General features: G+C 46.3%; 1 protein-coding gene across 1 annotated transcript in view; it reads left to right on the top strand.

The window, feature by feature from the left end:
* Nucleotides 1–697: 697 nt before the first annotated feature.
* VAT1L (vesicle amine transport 1 like) overlaps nt 698–18,417 on the top strand; it is a 101,604-nt gene continuing 83,884 nt past the window's right edge. Inside the window, exons 1-2 of the mRNA XM_016196843.2 lie at nt 698–983; nt 15,904–16,033. Of these exons, the coding sequence (XP_016052329.1) occupies nt 757–983; nt 15,904–16,033 (357 nt within the window). The 5' untranslated portion in view covers nt 698–756. The remainder of the gene's footprint in view (nt 984–15,903; nt 16,034–18,417) is intronic.

The raw sequence follows: 18,417 nt of genomic DNA, 5'->3' as shown, positions 1-18,417 counted from the left end.
TGTGGGGGGGGGGATACTGTGTTGGGGAGGGAGCGCACAGGACCCTTTTTGGAATGGCCCGAAATGACGCGGGTGGTGAGAATGAGCCATCATAAGACGCTCCTAGCGATGCCAGGAAAAGAGCATCTGCGCTGACCCTGCGTGTCCCGTGCGAACCGGCTCTGGGTTTGGACACTTTGAGATCGATGTGCGGGATCTCTTGCCTCCCGCTTCCCGAACCTCTCTGCCTTTCCAGCCAGGACCGGGTGGTTTGGGAAACAGCCCAATTTCCCGTCCATTCCGTCGTTGGCTCCCGCAGGTCCGCAGATGGGAGCGAGACGAGGCGACCCCGTCGAGGGGAGGCGTCCTCCAGGCCCAGACATTCATCTCCGTCCCTTTCAAGGCCCCGAGCCTGCGCCGTATATAACCAAGTACTGCGCCCACCACGGAGGACGCGGTGGCCTTTCTGCGTGTTTTATTCACGAATCTTGAGAAAAATCTGGCTCTGGGGCTGCGATCAAGATCCTGATGGGCGACTGGTTCAGAAACTGGAGCTGAGGCTTCGTTTGGCAGCGGAGAGAGGAGGGGAGCGGGGGCGTGGGCGCGGCTCTTGCGAGGATTACGGCGGAGGCCGTGGACCGCGGCGCGGCTCGCGGCGGCTGCAGCCATTGCCCAGCCGAGCATCCCACATTCAACAGGAGGAGCCCGCGGGAGAGGAGCTCCGAGCCCCCCGCGCCGCAGCCGCCGCAGCCCGCGCGCCCCGCGCCCTCGAGCGCCATGGCCAAGGAAGGCGTGGAGAAGGCGGAAGAGACGGAGCAGATGATCGAGAAGGAGCCCGGCAAGGAGCCGGCGGAGGGCGGCGGCGGCGCGCACCGACTCGGGGACGCCCAGGAGATGCGCGCCGTGGTGCTGGCCGGCTTCGGGGGGCTCAACAAGCTGCGGGTCACCAGGAAGGCCATGCCCGAGCCGCAGGACGGCGAGCTCAAGATCCGCGTCAAAGCCTGGTCCAGTATCCGTGCCTTTCTCGCTTTCTCTCTCTCTCCTCTCTGCGCGCTCGGCGCTCCCGGGAGGAGGTGGCCGAGCCTCCGCGGAGACGCCGACCCCGGGGACCCCCGCCGCGGGCGCCCCCCTCCGCGCCCTGACCCCCGATCTCAGAGCCTCTCCGCGGCCAGCCGCGGCTGATGCTGGGGAGGATGCTGAGAGGTGGCTTTTCCTCTCCCCGAGCCAGACCTAGGAGGGGACCCGAGGAGTCCGCGGGCTCTCGGGAGGGGATCGAGGGCTGGGTGGTGGCGCCCAGCGCTCCCAGGTCTAGATGCCTGCGCTGTGGGGGAAGCTGCCGGGACGGGAGGCTTGATGGCAACATAGTTAAACATAATAACAATAACCGTCGGCTTATGGTGCACCAGCCTTGGTTTGGAGAGTTTTATGTGAGCGATCGTATTTAATACTTCCCTGGACCCAGTGAGTTAGGGACCGTCAGCATCCCCCGCTACAGGTGCGGGAACCGGGGCTCAGAGAGAGTGGTGTGCCCATCACCCTGCCACCGCTGAGTGCCATGGCCGGCATCTGGTCATAGGTCTTTGTAACCTCTACGTGACATCCTGATGGGGCTGGGGACAGGATGCAGGCTGGGGAAATGTGTCCTTCACTCCCCCGCTCCTGCACAGTCCCTCCTTGTGGGCTGGACTGGGGAAAGGAACTGGGAAGCATGGAGTTAGGTACCAAGCACCGAAGCCTTTTCTTCTGTGTTTCTCTGAAGAGGGGGGAAAAATACCCCAAACGTGATCAATCTTCCCTGACCTCCTGCTCCTGTCTTCCACGGAGCTCACCAACCTGACTGTCCTTGTCTTCCCCCACTCCTCCTCGGGGACCCCCCCCCGTGTTTTTAAGTCTTTCTGATTGCTGTCACTATAGGAGCCTTTCCCTGAAGTTCTGGGGGGAGGAGGGGCTCACCTGGGTGTTCACTGGACCAGACTCTGAGCTCTGTATGCAGCAGCTGGGAAGCTCCTAAGGGGAACTTGCTGTTAGCACAGTGAGGTGGGCCTATCCCTGCCCATCCATATGTTTTAAATCCCCCAACAGACACTGCTCCTTAACACAGCAGCCAGCTCAGGTTAGAGCCCCAAGCCCAGAATCTGGGACCATATCTAGAGGCAAGAAGAAAGCAAAGGGGATCCCCCTGCCCTTGCTACATTGAGAGCGGGTGCAGGTTTCATTCTCTAGACTGGAAGGCAGCTGCTGAGAGAAGCAGGCGCCGGTCTCTGGCTCGCTCTGCATATAGGGGGCTGGTCGTGCTGGACTCTAAACAGGACTCTTGGGCCTCTCCCTGGGGGAATTCCAGGCAAGCGAAGAGGCTTTTGCAAACTGGGGCTCCTATGCAGTTATATTTCATTAACTCTTGACTGGACCAAAGTGATTGATCCCTGAGGGCAGAGCTCACATCTTTCCTTTTCAAAGATAAATCCCCAGTGCGCGGCACAGTACATCCTAAATAAGTTATTGCTGAGTGAATGGATCTAGGGAAGATGCTTGGAGGGGGATTGTTGTGTCATTACTTTTCTCCGCTTGCTGATGGAAGAATGTCTGCCTAGTAAAATTAAAACCACGTATTGAGAATTCACCTTCCATAACCACCAATCAAAAATATTTTATGTATGTGTATGTGTGTGTGTGTGTTTGTGTATATGTCATTTATGATTCTCCATCCAAATTAAGGACTGGGTTCTAGGACTCTGTCAGAGTATGTATTCAGGGAGGGAAAATGTTGCAGCTACTTTGTGAAGAAAAGAATATCATCTGTAGTGCCAGTAGGTCTGGGTTCTCTAGCCTTATGCTAAGTGCATACATGCTGACAGGAACTGAAGCATTTTGAAATAATAAATGTCAAGATGAAAGCTAGGAGATTGATTTTTCAATGCCAGACTCTCAATCCTGTTCTTCATTAGGGCTCTATGCGTACACACACACACCCACACACACACCCACACCCACACCCACATGGGAACCACTGCAGATCCCCCACCCTAGTTGTTCAGACAGCCAGCTAGGCCAGGGGGAGCATTTGGAATACAGTATTGCAAAGGTCCCAGATTGATTTTCATTTCACCAAGCTGGAAGCAGGGTTCATCCGTTTTGCAAGGGGGGATTGAAATAGGTTTGTGAAGATTGCCCGCTGGGCTCTTCCTCCTCCACTGGGCCGAGATTGGCTGGCCAAAGATGCCCATTGATTGTAAGTTTAGCCTTGAGAGCCAGGATGACTCATTCGGTATTTTTATGAATCAGTTGATAGTCTCCTGGATGAAGGTCCCTCTTTTATCTGCTCTCTATTTTTAATGGAGACCTTTTATCATCAAATAGGATATGCTTTTTGCTTGGGGATAAAGTATAGTTCATCTGAACTAGTATTCAGACCCAGAATGAAGGCCCAAGTTGGTTTCTCTGTAAATTTTATGGATATGGGAGAAAAGGGGTGGGGAAAATACATATTATATCTCATTTACACCCTCTCACTTATGAGCCCAATGAGATAGGTATTAATGACAGAGCAAATGGAGGCTTGGAGATACTGAGTAATTTGCCAAAAACCATCACACAGATAGTAGAGTGAGGATTTGAATCCTGGTCTGTGTCTCCTTAAAACCCTGTCGTTTCCCTTTATTCTGTTTTGTCTCTCTCCATGGTAAAGAAATGTGATTTACCTCTCCAGACCTTTGGAGTGTAAGCTTGCTTTCTTTTCCTTTCTCTGTGAGTATAGCTCCTTTGATCTTTTTATGTCTGGCTTAAGGGAATATTCGGTGGCTGCTTCCAGAGTAAAATGGCTTTTCCCCTAAAGTAGAGACATGATGGTCACATGCAGCTCAGAAGGAACCAACTCAAGGAGCGTGGGATAGGCGGGATAGGAGAGTTTTCTGTCTAAACTGTTACAAGAACATTGGCTTTGATGGGGAACTGATTTTATCAGCAATTCATTGAACAAGTTACACGGCACGTGATTTAAGCAGCCAAACTGAAGAAGCATGTTGCCTTTGGAGAAAGATGGACCTGGGTGGAAGCCAAAGCCCTACCACTTTCTATCCGTGTAACGCCAGTGGGCCTTTCTCTTAACTTCTCTAAGCTTTCCATGCCTCGACTGAAAAATGGGAATAATAATATGAACTGCATGGTGTTGAGAGGATCAGATACAAGAAAGAGACTGCCCACTGTTGGCACTAAATAAATAGTAGCTGTTGTTGTGGGTGTTGTCATAACTGTGCCTATACAACACAGTTCTTGGCAGCCTGATAGCTTGAGGGCCATCATTTTGATCATGTCTATAAGTAGGCAATATCATGTCACACCTGCTTAGTGATTACGCGTGAGACCTTCCTGGACATGAGTCCCAGCTCTGCCACTTGCTAACTGGATGTCTGAGGTCTGGTCCCTGGAAGCAGAGCCTGAGACGGGGGTGCTTTTTTAAGTGGTTGGTGGAGCGTGCTTTTGGGAGAATGGGAGCAAGAGAAGCTGGGCAGGGCAGGGAAAGAAGCTAAGCAAGGTTTGGTTGCAGCTGGATCCATCAGTAATTCCGGAGCATGAATTGTACCACAGAACTAATCTGACCCAGAAGCAATGGGGGAAGCCTTTTGCACCCCTACACCACCCCCTCCTTGCCACGTTCTTCAGATAGTTTTGGGCTGGGGGCTACTTCCTGAGTGAGGACACGGAACCTTTCAAGCAGAGGTGGCATCTGTTTGACTGAGGGCAGTCCCCCTTGGAAAGGGGGAAGCAGGGAACGGGACTGCTCTGAGCGAGCAACCAGCACTCCCAGCAGCTGGTGGATGGGTGCACTGCCCAGTAAAGGGGATGGGTGAAGCACAAACAGTGTGCCCTCTACACTGATGGTTAACCTTGACCATGTTGCTTACTCCTCTAAACTTGAGTTTCCTATAATATGGAGATAATCACAGCACCTTCCTTTATAGCACTGTAATGGAGTTTAAATGAGATACAGTACATAAAGACCTTTCTGATGATACCTGGCACATAGCAAGTGGTCAATAAATGATAGCTATTATTACTTAAATGATTATTTTTTTGTTTCCATAGACACCGTCTATAGTTTATCATTCAAATTGGAACTCTTTTGAAAGGGGCACTAAAATAATTGCTCTGGGACTACAGGAGCAAAGTGGGATTTTCCTAGGCAAACCAGGTGCGTGGTGTCCCTCCCCCCCCATAACTGATAAGAATCAGATCGATGCCTTTGTTGTGAGCAGTATTGTCACAGTGGAGCTTCTCCTGGGAAGGAGCTCATGGAAGCTGAGGCAGAGGGTCTCCAAGTGGGGCTGCAGGAATGTATTTAAGTGGCCATTAACAAGCCCTGTCTGGTTTGTGGCTCAAATTGGCTTGGTGGAAAGGCACTAATGGATTGGGGACGTTTATTTTCCCAGACTGATTTACAGCAAGAGGCCTCATGAAACTGCTGGAATGAGACCAATTGGATGAAAAATGGTTCCAGCCAGTCACGGCTCCATTGGCTGATCTGAAAATGGACCGAGGGCAAGCCACACTAGAGGAAAGCCAACAGATTGATGGGGTCCGATATATCATGAGGGTAAAGTGTATTGGAGATAGGGGAGGGAACTAACATTTACTGAACCCTTGCTATGAGCCAAGAACTGAGTTGCCTGATATATATTCTTTGTTTCATTTTATCCTAATGGCAACTCAACAAGATGGGTATTACTATCTCCATTTTAAAGACAGGGAAACTGACATTCAGAGACATGTCAAGATCACAAACTGCTAAGTGGAAGAGTGGTGGGGAAATCCAAGTTCTGCCTTGTTCCTGGACTCTTTACGTTTAGGAGTTGGAAAAACAGAGACATAGTGACAAAGGCATGAGAGAGAGAGAGACCGAGACCCCAAGAGACACAGACAGGCAGACAGACACAAAGACTGGAATCAGAAATACAGAGAGAGAACCATGAATGTGTGTGGCTGATTTGAAGTGTAACTAATAAGACTCAAGATTGCCCAGTGCCATCTCCCCCTCCCCCCAAAATGTGATTCTGCACCATATCCACTTTCCCTCCCTCCATTTCTGAGGTATAGGATGTTTGGGGGATTCACTAGGATCAAATTGCTACGACTGTTGACCACCCCAAATGCCCACGCTAATTAAATATAATCACCACTCCTTGGATCCACTGGAGGCATGCCATTTCCTTCCTCTACCCCATTTGCCTTAATTGGGCTTTTGCTACACCGGCAACCTGAGTACAGGATGTCCCCAAATAACACAGCATGAAACTGTCACTGATAAGGTCAATCCGAGGAAATATGGCCAAGATGATCTTCCCTGGGTTTATCAAATAAACAAATGGAGTACATGAGATTAAGTGGCACAGATGTTTGTAAAACTGAGAAATTGCTTGGAGTGTATCTAATACCCAAGCCAGGAGCCACCCTGGCACAGAGATGGGAAGAAAGTGTCCTGAATCACTGTGTTGGACGGAGGTGTCAGGGCTTGACAGGAAAGGATGCCTGTGCTGAGTCACGCTGAGCCCCACTGGTGACGATGGACGATGCTACCTCAGGGTTCTTTCTCCATCGAAGTCTGCATATTCCCTGGCAAGGGCTGGGGGTGGTGACAATGTCTGCTCTTCAACCGGTAATAGGAAGCACTTCTTGTCTCCCCGCAATTCAAAGATGAAAGGAAGCCCAGAATCAGTGATTCTTCTATTTTATAGAAAAGGGGAGTGGAGAACATCTGACGGTAGTAGGTTTCCATGAACAGCGGCCTGATCTTAATGACACAGGCGCTAGTCAGAAAGCAAGGGCAGGTGGCTCATGACGGGCAGCCGGGACGATGACTGATGATCACGCTCCCCCTCCCCGCCACTTGCAGCATCTTTGCAGGAACAAAGCCTAATATTCTTGTCCATCTTTCACCTGAGCCCCACGACTCCTTGAGGTTATTACCCTCACTTCCTAAGAGAGGACACCGGGACTCAGCGATGAGAGCAAATAGTGAGGACCCTGCCTGCCTCACCATGCCTGTGTGATCAGAAGCAAATAACACTTTCTACTTGCCCACATCGCCACGTCGGTAATGACACCCACATCTGGGTATTGTTTCGAAGGCTAGCGGAGAGCCTGCGAGAGTCCTGACTGTTCCGTGCATACAGTGGGTGCTTAGGAAGGTTCTTTTCCTTCCTAAGTCACTCGGGCTGTAAAAGACAGAATGAACACTGGATGCCGTCCAGTTGTTCCATGTCTTTTTTGAAAAAGATTAAAAAAAATTTTTTTTTTTTTTAAGAGAGAGAGGAAGGGAGAGGGGAGAGAGAGAGAGAGAAACATCGATGTGAGAGCAATACATCGATCGGTTGCCTCCTGCACGCTCCCTACTGGGGATTGAGCCTGCAACCCAATTTCCTGACTGGGAATTGAACCAACAACCTCTTGGTGCACAGGATGGTGACCAACCAACTGAGCCACACTGGCCAGGGCAGGATGCTGGCTTCTGAGTTTTATTCCCAGGGTTGGGAATGGATTTGAATCGATCTATTGCTACCCTCACACCAGGTGCCGGCATACCCACCCACGATTGGTAGCAGAGATTTCTCTGATAGCAAGGTGTGCATAGATATAGTCCAGTCTCTGTACCTTGGTTCAGTCTCATTCAAAGGAACCAAAATCCATGACCTTCTGGCACATCATTGGCATTCACCACTGACAACACAGCTCACCCAGGCATGGGAAAATAGCACCCTATGTCCCCAAGTATGTGGCACTTCTTACTCTTAATAAGGATGGTTTTTTTTGGCATCTTGGCATTTGTCATAGAAGATAAGTTTAATTAGGAGCAAGAAGAGACTCTTCACAGGAAAGGGCAGAAGGAGTGTAATCTCAAATCAGTTTGATCCCTCTGTGTGTGATCTCACACAGAAAATTGGTTGGAGTCTTGGTATTACAATGAGTAAATTTAATGTCTGAAGGCCCAGGAGACAAAAATAGATACTCCAGCGAAAGGAGCTGTTTCATCTTTGAGTGTGGTATCTTCTTGATGAAAGCAGGCAGTGAGCTTCTGACCTCAAGCTCCTTCTGTGAGTGACCCTTGACCCCTTAGCCAAGCCTTATCCCCAACATTGTTCTGGAGCCAGGAACCCCCTTGGCAGATGAAGGGTTGGATCCCCTTACTCCTGACTTCTCTAAACGGATGTAGTCTCCGAGCTTAGTGCAAGATATCTGTGAGAGGAATGATGATAATGGTAATGACTTATTTCTTGGACAGGACTATGCACCCAAACTGGGTGGGAGGCAGTATCCTTTTTGGTAACAAAATAGTGAATGTTGGAAATGAAACAGAACTGGATTCAAATCTTGGCTCTGATAATTTCAGCAACCTGTGTAACCTTAGGAAAAGGTTTAGTCTTTTGAAACTTCAGTTTTCTCATCTGTGATATGGGTATAATTATATCTATGGGGCAGAGTTTTTGTGTGTGGCTATAAAATGCAATGCATCTGAAGTACTTAGCAATGATGTTGGCACATTCAATATTTGTTGAATGAAGTCCTTTGTCACATAGTATTTGTTTAATACATATTAATGGTGGGGAAAAGATGCAAAGAATATTAGAAACTTCCTCTATACTTCATAAAGCTTTCTGAATGGAGTTTCTATTCAGACTCCATGTATCTCCCCCAAAGGGTATAAGACCCTAACTCAAAAGTAGCCCAGCCCTGGCCAGATGGCTCAGTTGGTTGGAGCATCATCTTGTACATCAAAATGTTGCGGGTTTGATTCCTGGTTAGGGAACATACCTAGGCTGCTGTTCGATCCCAGTCGGAGAGCGTACAGGAGGCAACCAATCGATGTTTCTCTCTCACGTCTCTCTCTCTCTTTCTCTCTCTCTCTCCCTTTCTGTCTAAAAAATCAATAAAACCATACCCTTGGGTGAGGATTGAAAAAAAGTGGTCCAGATAGGATGTGCCACTATGCTGTGACATAAGCAAGAAGACCCAGATTAATTCCTGAAAAAACAAGAAAGAAAACAAAACCCAAATGCATTGTGCTCCTACTATGTGCCAGAAACTGGGCCAAGCTTCGATATCTTCAAAAGGAACACCAATCACTTCTGCCCTGACTTCTTTTTATTTCAGCCATGCTGACCACCAGGTTGCTGGACTTCTTGGCTCTACCCTTTCTTTTCCTTCCACCTTTTATCTTTTCTCTCCTCATGAGTTAGCTTCGGGCACCCCTACTGCTATAAGCTTTCTTCTTGGCACTAGGAACTATGGTGGCCTTTTGCTCCAGTTGCCTGGTACAGGTTTAGCAAGACCCAGGGCAAAGAGAATTTTTTTCTCCCAATTTTGATATATCAAGGAAGGAATCTGATCGCCCTTTGTGAATCACATACCAGCCCCGGGATGTCTGTCTCTGTGGCCCAAGGGAATGAGGTGCTGTGACTGGCCACATGTGTGTCTCATGTCCTCCTAGCCAGACCTAGAATGGGGCATCATAATTGATAGCCCCACCGGGAATGCATGAAGTGTGCATGGGTGTGTGTTGGGGTGGACACAGATATTCTAAAAGGCATGGAGGACTGTTACCAGAAGAGAGCAGTAAGAAACACACTGGACTGATCCAAATGGTAGCTGTCATGGGGGATAAGAGACGGTTTTCTTTACCAGAAAAAGTGAAGAATCAGAGAGGGGACTGGGGAAAGACATCTCCATTCTCTATCCTGGGACCTTACATTTTTCAGCACAAAGTTACTGAATCATATTAAATAACATATGTAATATTTTCAACTTGGAGGCCCATCATTTTTTCCCCAGTTGCAGAAGGTAGTTATAGTACACTGGGATGGGGGAGAAAATGCCTCACACTGTTTACAGAAAAAATGCTCACTCTCCCATCCCTTAATATGAAAGCCGTAATAGGTTTCTTTTTCCCCCTTTTCATTGAATTTATTGGAGTCACGCTGTTTAACAAAATTACACAGGTTTCAGATGCACAGTTCTACAACACATTATCTGTGCACTTATTGTGTGTTCACCACCCATGTCGACTGGTGTTCCTTTACTGTCCTCCAGTCTTGGAAATTCCAGAAACTTTGTCTATTGTCATTTAACCAATGACCACCAAGCCTTGTGGTTGGTTAACAGTAGGCACCCAGTAACTTTTTGGAGGATGACTGAATATATTACTGACATTTCCCCAAACGTCAGGTGTACATTTTTGCAGAAGTTGCTGTTTCCCTTGTAAATATGACTTTCTTAATACAAACAGTGGCCACTCGAAGCCAGTGTGGCTGCAGGCTCCCCTCTGTCATCTCGGCTTTCTCTGACAAGAGGCCTAAACCTCTCCAGCATGCAGGTCTCTTAGGGGAAACTTAAAAGAATACCAAAGGAGCTATGTCTTCAGGGAGCTACACCTCTCCCTTACACAGTCTGTTCTCTTGAATCTCCGAGTTCATCTCTAATAACTGCTTTCCCTAGGCTGGCAAATGTGGGCTTCTGACCTCTCAGGATGCTGTCAGTTTTCTCCTTTTTGACATCGGCTCCATGGGCGCCGGAGGCCAGGGCTCTGGAGAGGACCCGCTGTGGGGCTTCTGATGATTGCTATTCCCCGAGCGCTTACCGAAGCATTCCTCTATGCTCGCATCCCTAGGAACCCAGGGCCCGCCGGCCTGGCTGTTAACACATTGCTTACCTAAAAACTTACTGTGTGGCCATCATTTTGCAATATATGCATCTATCAAATCATTATGTTGCACACTTGAACCCAACAGGATGTCAATTTTATCTCAATAAAACTTGAAAATTAATAAATACTTCAAACTATTAGGGAGGGGACAATTTGAAAACAAAGAGTATGTCCATGACTATCCCTAACTTTCTTTGTAGGTCTCAGGACCCCCACCCCCACCCCCACCCTTCAATACCTCTCAATATCTCCTGGTTCCCTCATTGATTCTGACCCTCTCCTGTCACCCTGTTCTGCTCCTCCTACCTTACCCTGAAGCCATGGACGTCTTATATGTTACAGGCCTGTTGTTTGTAGTTAATAGTAATGACACTCTTGGCATTAATTATTTATCATTATTATCATAATGATCTTTATTGAGTACTTGATTGAGCCACAGGTACTGGGTTAAGTGTTTCAGGGGAATTCTATGATACTAAACTTTTACAGCTGAAGAGACAGGATTAAAGAGGTGAGGGAACTTGTTAAAGACATACAACTAGCAAGGCAAAGGGAGCTGTGCCATAAGCCAGGCTTGTCTCCCCAGGGCCACACTTTCACTCACTTTGCACCCGCCTTTTACTGCTCTGTCCCGGACACAAGCTCCTTGGTGGCAAACACCACACTCCCGACCAAGCCTCCCTCCTGCATCACCATAGGCTTCTTCATCCAGGCTTATGTTCTCCAACTCACATCTCTGTTAGGATGAGTTTTTGTTTTTCCTTTCCCCCAGGAGGCTTATCTGCTCTTCATGCCAATAGATATATATGTGGGGGGGCCCCACTGGCTGAGACAGCCTGAATTCTACAGTGAACGCTGATGAGGCTTTCAGGCTGCGCTCTACACAGCGCCTTCCCCTTCCTCCCGACACAGACACACTTGCTTCTTAAAAAGGCTATCCATCAACTTACAGACATTCTTAAAAAAAAAAAGAGGATCCCTTGTCCAAGATGAGAAAGAATTGCTTTTCATTTATCTATGCTACATCTAGTTCAATCAGCTAATGAGACGCTATTAAGCCTACCGTTCCTATGATTCATCCGAGCGACTTGGTGATTGGATCCTCTGTTACCCTCCTGGCTGCACTTGCTAAAAGTGTTCTGATCAGGGACCTCGGAATAAGCTCTGACTCAACCCTTGGCAGCCGGAACGGGAACCAGGGGTGTGTAGCGCAGCTAGCAACGTGCCCACCTTCCCGAGACGGTGCTTTCAGGTTTATCTGCCTTCAGATCCTTGAGAACCTTCTCTGTCTGACCGCAGAGGAGACGGTCTTTGCCTCTGGGACTGCTGCTTCGTGGGAAAGAAAGAGCAAAGGCAATTTTCACCCTCGCATCCCCCGGGAGCCTCAACCGTCTCTGTCCTCAGCCAGCAACACTTATGGGGAGACTCAGCCTCTTGCTTTTGCTCTTTTGACTTTTTTTCGCTTCCTGTGCTTCCCCACCCTCCTTTTGTGTCCTTGATGTAGCTGGGCCTATTTGCTCTTGACTGGAAGCCCAACTGCCAACATACCTGAAAAGCACCGTCAAATCTTATTTGGTCCTTTAGAAAACACAAAAGCTGGGTCCACTCATGCTCCAGAGGAAAACTTCTCAAAAACATTCCCTTTCCATTTACACCTCCCCAGTGCCTCCTGTTACCTCCAGACTTTCTCTTTGTGGTCTTCTAACTCTCTCAGACTCTCAACCCCGGCCCTGCCACCTCTTGTCTTGCATCTGTCTCTGCTAGCCTTTCACAACTATTCTTTCATTGTTCAGGGGTAAATCTTTGCTCTTCCCAAAGCACCTCCGTAAGGCAGGTCTTTGGTCTCCCTTCTCCCCCTGAGCACAACCAGCATACACGCAAGGCTGCCAGCCGAGCACGGCTAAGAGAGAATTCCCTTTAGCAAGAAGAAAGAAGGCGGGAGCTTGAGTCACTTCTACATACATATTTCCCTACTCACGCCTCCAGTGGAGGAATCGTCGTTTGCAAGACTGGATTGTGCTAAGCAATGAACACTAAAGAATGGGTTTTAAAACACTCTGCCTTGGAGTTGCTCATAATGGATGGGGAAGACAGGAGGGTAGTGATTCTGCTACTGCCTCCTTCCTGGCTAATTACATTGAAATATTAGTCATCTAAAATTAAAAGTTCAGACCCTCAATCACACTAGTCACATTTCAGATGTTCTGGAACCACACGTGGCTAGCGGGCCCATGTTGGACAGCACACACACACACACATTTCCGTCACTGATGTGTGTCCTCTTACACAATGCTGCCTATTTTTCATCCCATTTTTCTTATTGAAACAAATGTTTTACTAAACGCTGTTTGTTTGTTTTTATAAGCAGCCATGAACTTAGGAGGTAACTGTCATGTTATAGCAAAAATGGATGGGTTCTCTACGGGGACCCCGTCCCTCTGGGTCTCCAGTGAGAAGTCAAGCAGTAAGCACTTTGCACTGCCTTATAGTGCCTCTTCCCCTCCGTGGGGGCGGTGAGGCTGGAGAAGTCGAGGAACGGGGCGGGGGGACGACACAGCCATTCCCAAGCGATACTTCCCTGTGGAAGCCTCCTTGGTTCCTGCCAAATGAGCTAATAACTGCCCTCCCTGTGCTACCTCTGACCCTTGTATCACCTCCTGTGGGGAACTGTCATGCTGTGTAGTTATTTATTTGCTTATCTCTGAACTCCCGGGAGGTAGAGTTGTTATTGTCACTGTTGTAACATTAGTGCGAAGCCAAGCCCCAAACCATGGAGGGAGCTGCTGAATTTAAATTTAATTAGATTGAATGTTTTACATAACCAATCGCTTCCAGGTACCAACTGGAAGTCAATGACTTGGTCAACATCTAACATGGAGCATTAGAGATTTTAGCTTTTTCAGGAACCTTCTTAGAAATAAACACCTGCTGTGTCCCCAGGGGAGACTGAGTATAAATAAATGGTCTTACTGAGTACTTGTTACACGTAAATTCAAAGTGTCTTAGAGATAGTTCATAGAATCGTAAGAGCTCATGATTCGAAGAAACTTTAAACCTGTCAGCTAGTCCTGTATTTTAAATTCCCTCCGTGACATCTTCATAGTCTTCACAAATACCCTCGATAACCAGGAACATGATAGCCCATCTAATATTTTTATCAGCAATTTGGACATAGATGTCAATGGTCTGATAAACACATTTTCAAAGGACACAAATCCAGGAGAAAGAGCCAAGGATGAAAGAATTTAGGATTCAAGAAAGAGCCAGGCAGATTGGAATGATGAACCTAACCTAATAAGACCACACTTAATAAGGGTGCATATCATTCTTTGGACTACAATAAAACATTCAACTGCCCTAGTGGACATGAGAAAGCTTTTACTTTTCTTATTTATTTAATAATCATCTATTAATTTTTAGCTAGCTTCCTTCCAAAAAGGACTTGAAGTAGCTTAAAAAGAAATGATGCAGGAGTGATTCTGCAAGTGTGGTATCCAGACCACCGGCGGCAGCGGCATCTGGAAAGTTGTTAGAAATGCAAATTCTTAGACCTCACCTCAGACCTAATGAGTCAGGAACTCAGGGATGGGGCCCAGCAATCTGTGCTTTAACAAGCCCTCCTGGGAATTCTGATGCACAATAAAGTTTGAGAACCACGGTAATAGAGTTTGAGATTTTTAGAAGTGGAAACTCTAAAGCGTTCAGGAAGTTGGGTGTTAGGATAACATAGAGAATATTCCTGACTATTCAAAAATATATGCTGCCGTTTGCATACTACTTTTCAAGCGTGGCCAAGGGATGCTCAGAGAAATGGACACATTTCTAAAATGTGTGTGAACAGACTTCCAAATGTCCAGTTTTCCTTCATTCAGCACATGTTACTTGAGTACCTACTATGTTACTGTGCCAGGCGCTTTGGAGGCAAAGAAACACGAGTCACACAGCTGCCTTCAAGGAGCGCTCACATTAGAGGGATTCCAGTGAAACTTGCCTGACTGTGGGCAGGAAAACCTTAAGATGATGGTGATTCTTGAATGAAACTTTTACGGAAGTCATCCTCCTCATTAATGCCCATTCTCTATGGATAAAACTGATGAGTTGAGACCAGGTGGAGTTAGATGCTTCCTTGTCTCCAAAGAGGCCAAGAAAAAAAATCGGTAAGCTGTGTTTAACAGTTCAAGTTGCCTTGCTTGAGAAAGCAGCTGCGGTCAGATGTTACCGGGCTTTGGGTCAGACCAAGGAGTTTTGTTTCCATAAGCAGAGTCTTCCTTAGATAGATGGTGGTTTATAAAAACAGGAAGTCTATTAGAACCACATCTGGTGGAAAAAAATACATAGGTATTGGGATGTGTTTTCTCATTTGATTAGTAAATGGGTGTTAAATGCAATTCCCAATCGTAGTTCTTAAAAAATATATATAGTTTGGAGCGTCATTAGAATCGAGTATATGGTTTTACAAGGTGATGACTTTGACATATTTTAATGATAATATTCTTAATTTAAAAGTAATATGTTAATAAAAAACACTGAATAACTTCTCCCATCCAGAGATATCTAAAAATTTTGAAATGAACCCTCCATTCCTCCCCCATCCATTGGTCCATCCCTGTGATCTCTCTTCTTCGAGCCCGCCCTCCTCCAGCTGGACATCATGTCGTCTCCCGATGGCTCATAGTCACCATATGGGTGCTGTTTGTGGCACGCTGCTGATGTAAATCCGTATGACGGTTGAGGAGTGACGGTTGTTTTGAGACCTTTTAAATCAGGTCTTTTTTCTCCCTTTCTCATAAGTCGGCTAATGGCCATTGTGTCTGGCTGCTTTCCATGTGTCTTCTTATAACTCCTTCCTAGTGTATTTTCTACCCACGATTAAGTGCTCAGATGGCTAATGACCAGGCTAGTCAATATGTGTTTTTAAAGTAAGAGTAAGCTGGCTCTGAGAGAGGGCAAAGGGACTATCTTTTGAATTAGAGTATAAACTCTAACGGCTATTTTAACTGCCAGGAAAGCATTCTTTGTCTATAGAGATAATTGAGTTTTGCTTTATTGGTGACATTGAACTAAGTGATGTTACTATTAGGCACACTTTTCCAGAAAGGAAAAAAAAAAAAGGAGAGAGGAATGGGATGGGGTGGGCAAGGAAGGGTGGGGCAGGGAAGGGAAGAAAAGCCAGGCCAGTGCTTGCTTTGGAACCTCATTTTGAAGTTCTCTCTTTTCTTATATGCTGACCACAGCGGTTTAAACTTCATTGACTTGATGGTGCGACAAGGGAACATCGACAACCCTCCCAAGACTCCCCTGGTGCCAGGCTTTGAGTGCTCGGGGATTGTTGAAGCTCTGGGGGACAGCGTGAAAGGATACGAGGTAATGTTCTGACTTTTGACTGAAAGAGTAATATTAATCTGGAATCCAATGAGATAATAAAAGATTATGCAAAAATGCTTGACGTAATCTATTATGTGTCTTGTTATTGATGTCTTATTGTCTGGTCTTATTAACAATGTTTATAAATGATAGGACTTTCCAAATGTCTCATGCCTTTCTCATGTAACATCTTGGTGCTCTTGGCCAGGGGAGATCTTGTCATCCCCTTATTCATGTTACATAAAAATTAAATAAGGGTATTCGGCCTTGGTTTAACTAAAGTGTGCACACCCTTTCCACCCACCCATAGTTCACACTTTCTCAGCACTTCTGGCTCAAAAATCAATTACAAAAGACAAAAGTTGGGGAGAAATAGCCTCTATATTCCTATCTTGATGCATTTAAGTAATCATTTATAATCATTATTTCAGACATTGGGGAAGTGGCATTTGGGGTGAAATTTTAAAGCCACAGGGTAGTGGTACCTGTCAGTGGGACAGAATTGGCCATGGGTTGGTGGATTTGTGAGTTAGGGCAGTGGATAAAAAGGGTTATTATGTTATTCTGACTACTTTTGTACATGTTCAAAATTCTCCATAATAAAAAAATTTAAACAGTGAAAAGATATAGGACCTTTTCTACCACTATAATGCAAATAAAATAGAATCCGGTCTATAAAAACTGAAAAACTGTGGGCAAATCAATCACACAAAATTGCAGTAGTTGGAGTCAGAAAAACCAATGGAAATTAGGTACAAGAGCTCTCACTTATAACTAAGTGCTTCCCCAGGGAGACATGAATGGAGCTAACGTCTGAGAATCCACTATAACCAGAAACACAGGCAAGTTATCTTTTTTCAGCCTCACCACAGCCCTGAGAGGTAGACATTGTTACGGTCTCCTCAGAGATGAGGTTCAGTAATCTTCTGTGAGGTCCGAAAGGTGGTATATATAGTAGTAGAACCTGGATTCAGGTCACCAGAGCCTTCTCGCTATCCTGTGATCTTTGCCCTTGCTCCCAACCCGCAAATGCCGCAAAACTAAGCGCAGGAAGAAAAATCCTATAAAATGCCAGAGCGCCCTTGGAGTTGCATTTGAGCCTGTTGCTCAGTCTCAGTGCATCTGAGCCTCAGTGTACTCTGAACATATTAATATGCTCCAAATTCATTACGATGAATGCCTGGAGATCCCTTCTCACCCATTAGTCTTTTTGTCAATGGTTTTCAGATAATATAGTGGAAAGATGTTGAGTAAGTAGTATATGTGTGATTTTTTTTTTCTTTAGTATGACTACTTTTTCTGTCCCCAGATAAGCAATATAACAGAGGCAGCACCATCTCTCCCAGAAAGTGCTGCATATAAGAAATACTATCTGTTCTTCACTCCTCCACATGGTCCTAAAGGAAAAGATCATACTACTAACTCTACTAATTCTGAGCATGGGATAAGTAATGCATTATTTTAGACTCTAACAGTAGATAGGAATGTTGTTGGCTTTGGTTTAGAGCAGGGGTGGGAAACGTCTGGCCCCTGGGCCGTATACTGCCCAAGAAATCACTTGGTCTGGCCCTGCCAAGGCAACCGCAGGCGGGACTCGAAATTCAATAAATCTAGGAGCTTTTTTCAAAGCTAATATTTAAGTTGATAATTTTGTATGGCTCGTGAATTATGTTATAAATATTCAAATGGCCCTTAGCAGAAAAAGGGTTCCCCACCCCTGGTTTACAGGGAAGACTTTCTCTGCTTGATTATATATCTTTTTCTTTATATATATGATCTTTCTTCTGCTAGTTAGCCCTGGCTTGCATGTTGTCAAACCTATCCTTCACCTCCACTTCCCTCCAGTGACTTTCAAATAAAAGACACCACCTGCAGGTTTCCAGTAGGGTGTGATTTGGGAGAAAACCAACACTAAGATTCCCTCTGTAATTTTGACCTAAGGTTTTCAATCACGTTAGAGATGGAATTCCATGCAGCAGCACACTGAATAGCTTTCTTGGTTGATCGATCGCAATAGAGGCTTGAAAAGTTGTTGCCAGAGGCACAGCAGTAAAAGAATAATTTGGTCTCAGTCATCCAGGACTTTTATTTTTTTCTTAACAGAATCAAATAATGAAATAAAATTGAATTTTTTTTTAAAAGTTGTCCACTTCTAGACTCTGATGGGCTTGGCCACTTTCACCATTTGGATAATGAAATGGAGAAGAGGGAGGCAGTCAGCCCTGCCGTGGTGGCTGTGGCCCTCACTGTCACGGTGGTTGAAATACTCCTCGTTGCACTCCATGTGGACACTGGCGGCCGTCGGCTACTTTGGGGTACTGAGTCTGTACCTTTGGGTTTTCATGATTCTGTGTCAAAGCGGATGCCAGTGTTAGGCTGCATTG

Source organism: Miniopterus natalensis, chromosome 18 (genome assembly GCF_054644295.1).
Source record: "Miniopterus natalensis isolate mMinNat1 chromosome 18, mMinNat1.hap1, whole genome shotgun sequence".
NCBI lineage: Eukaryota > Metazoa > Chordata > Mammalia > Chiroptera > Miniopteridae > Miniopterus > Miniopterus natalensis.
Note: the sequence above shows the minus strand (reverse complement) of the source record. Positions and strands in the feature narration are given on the sequence as shown.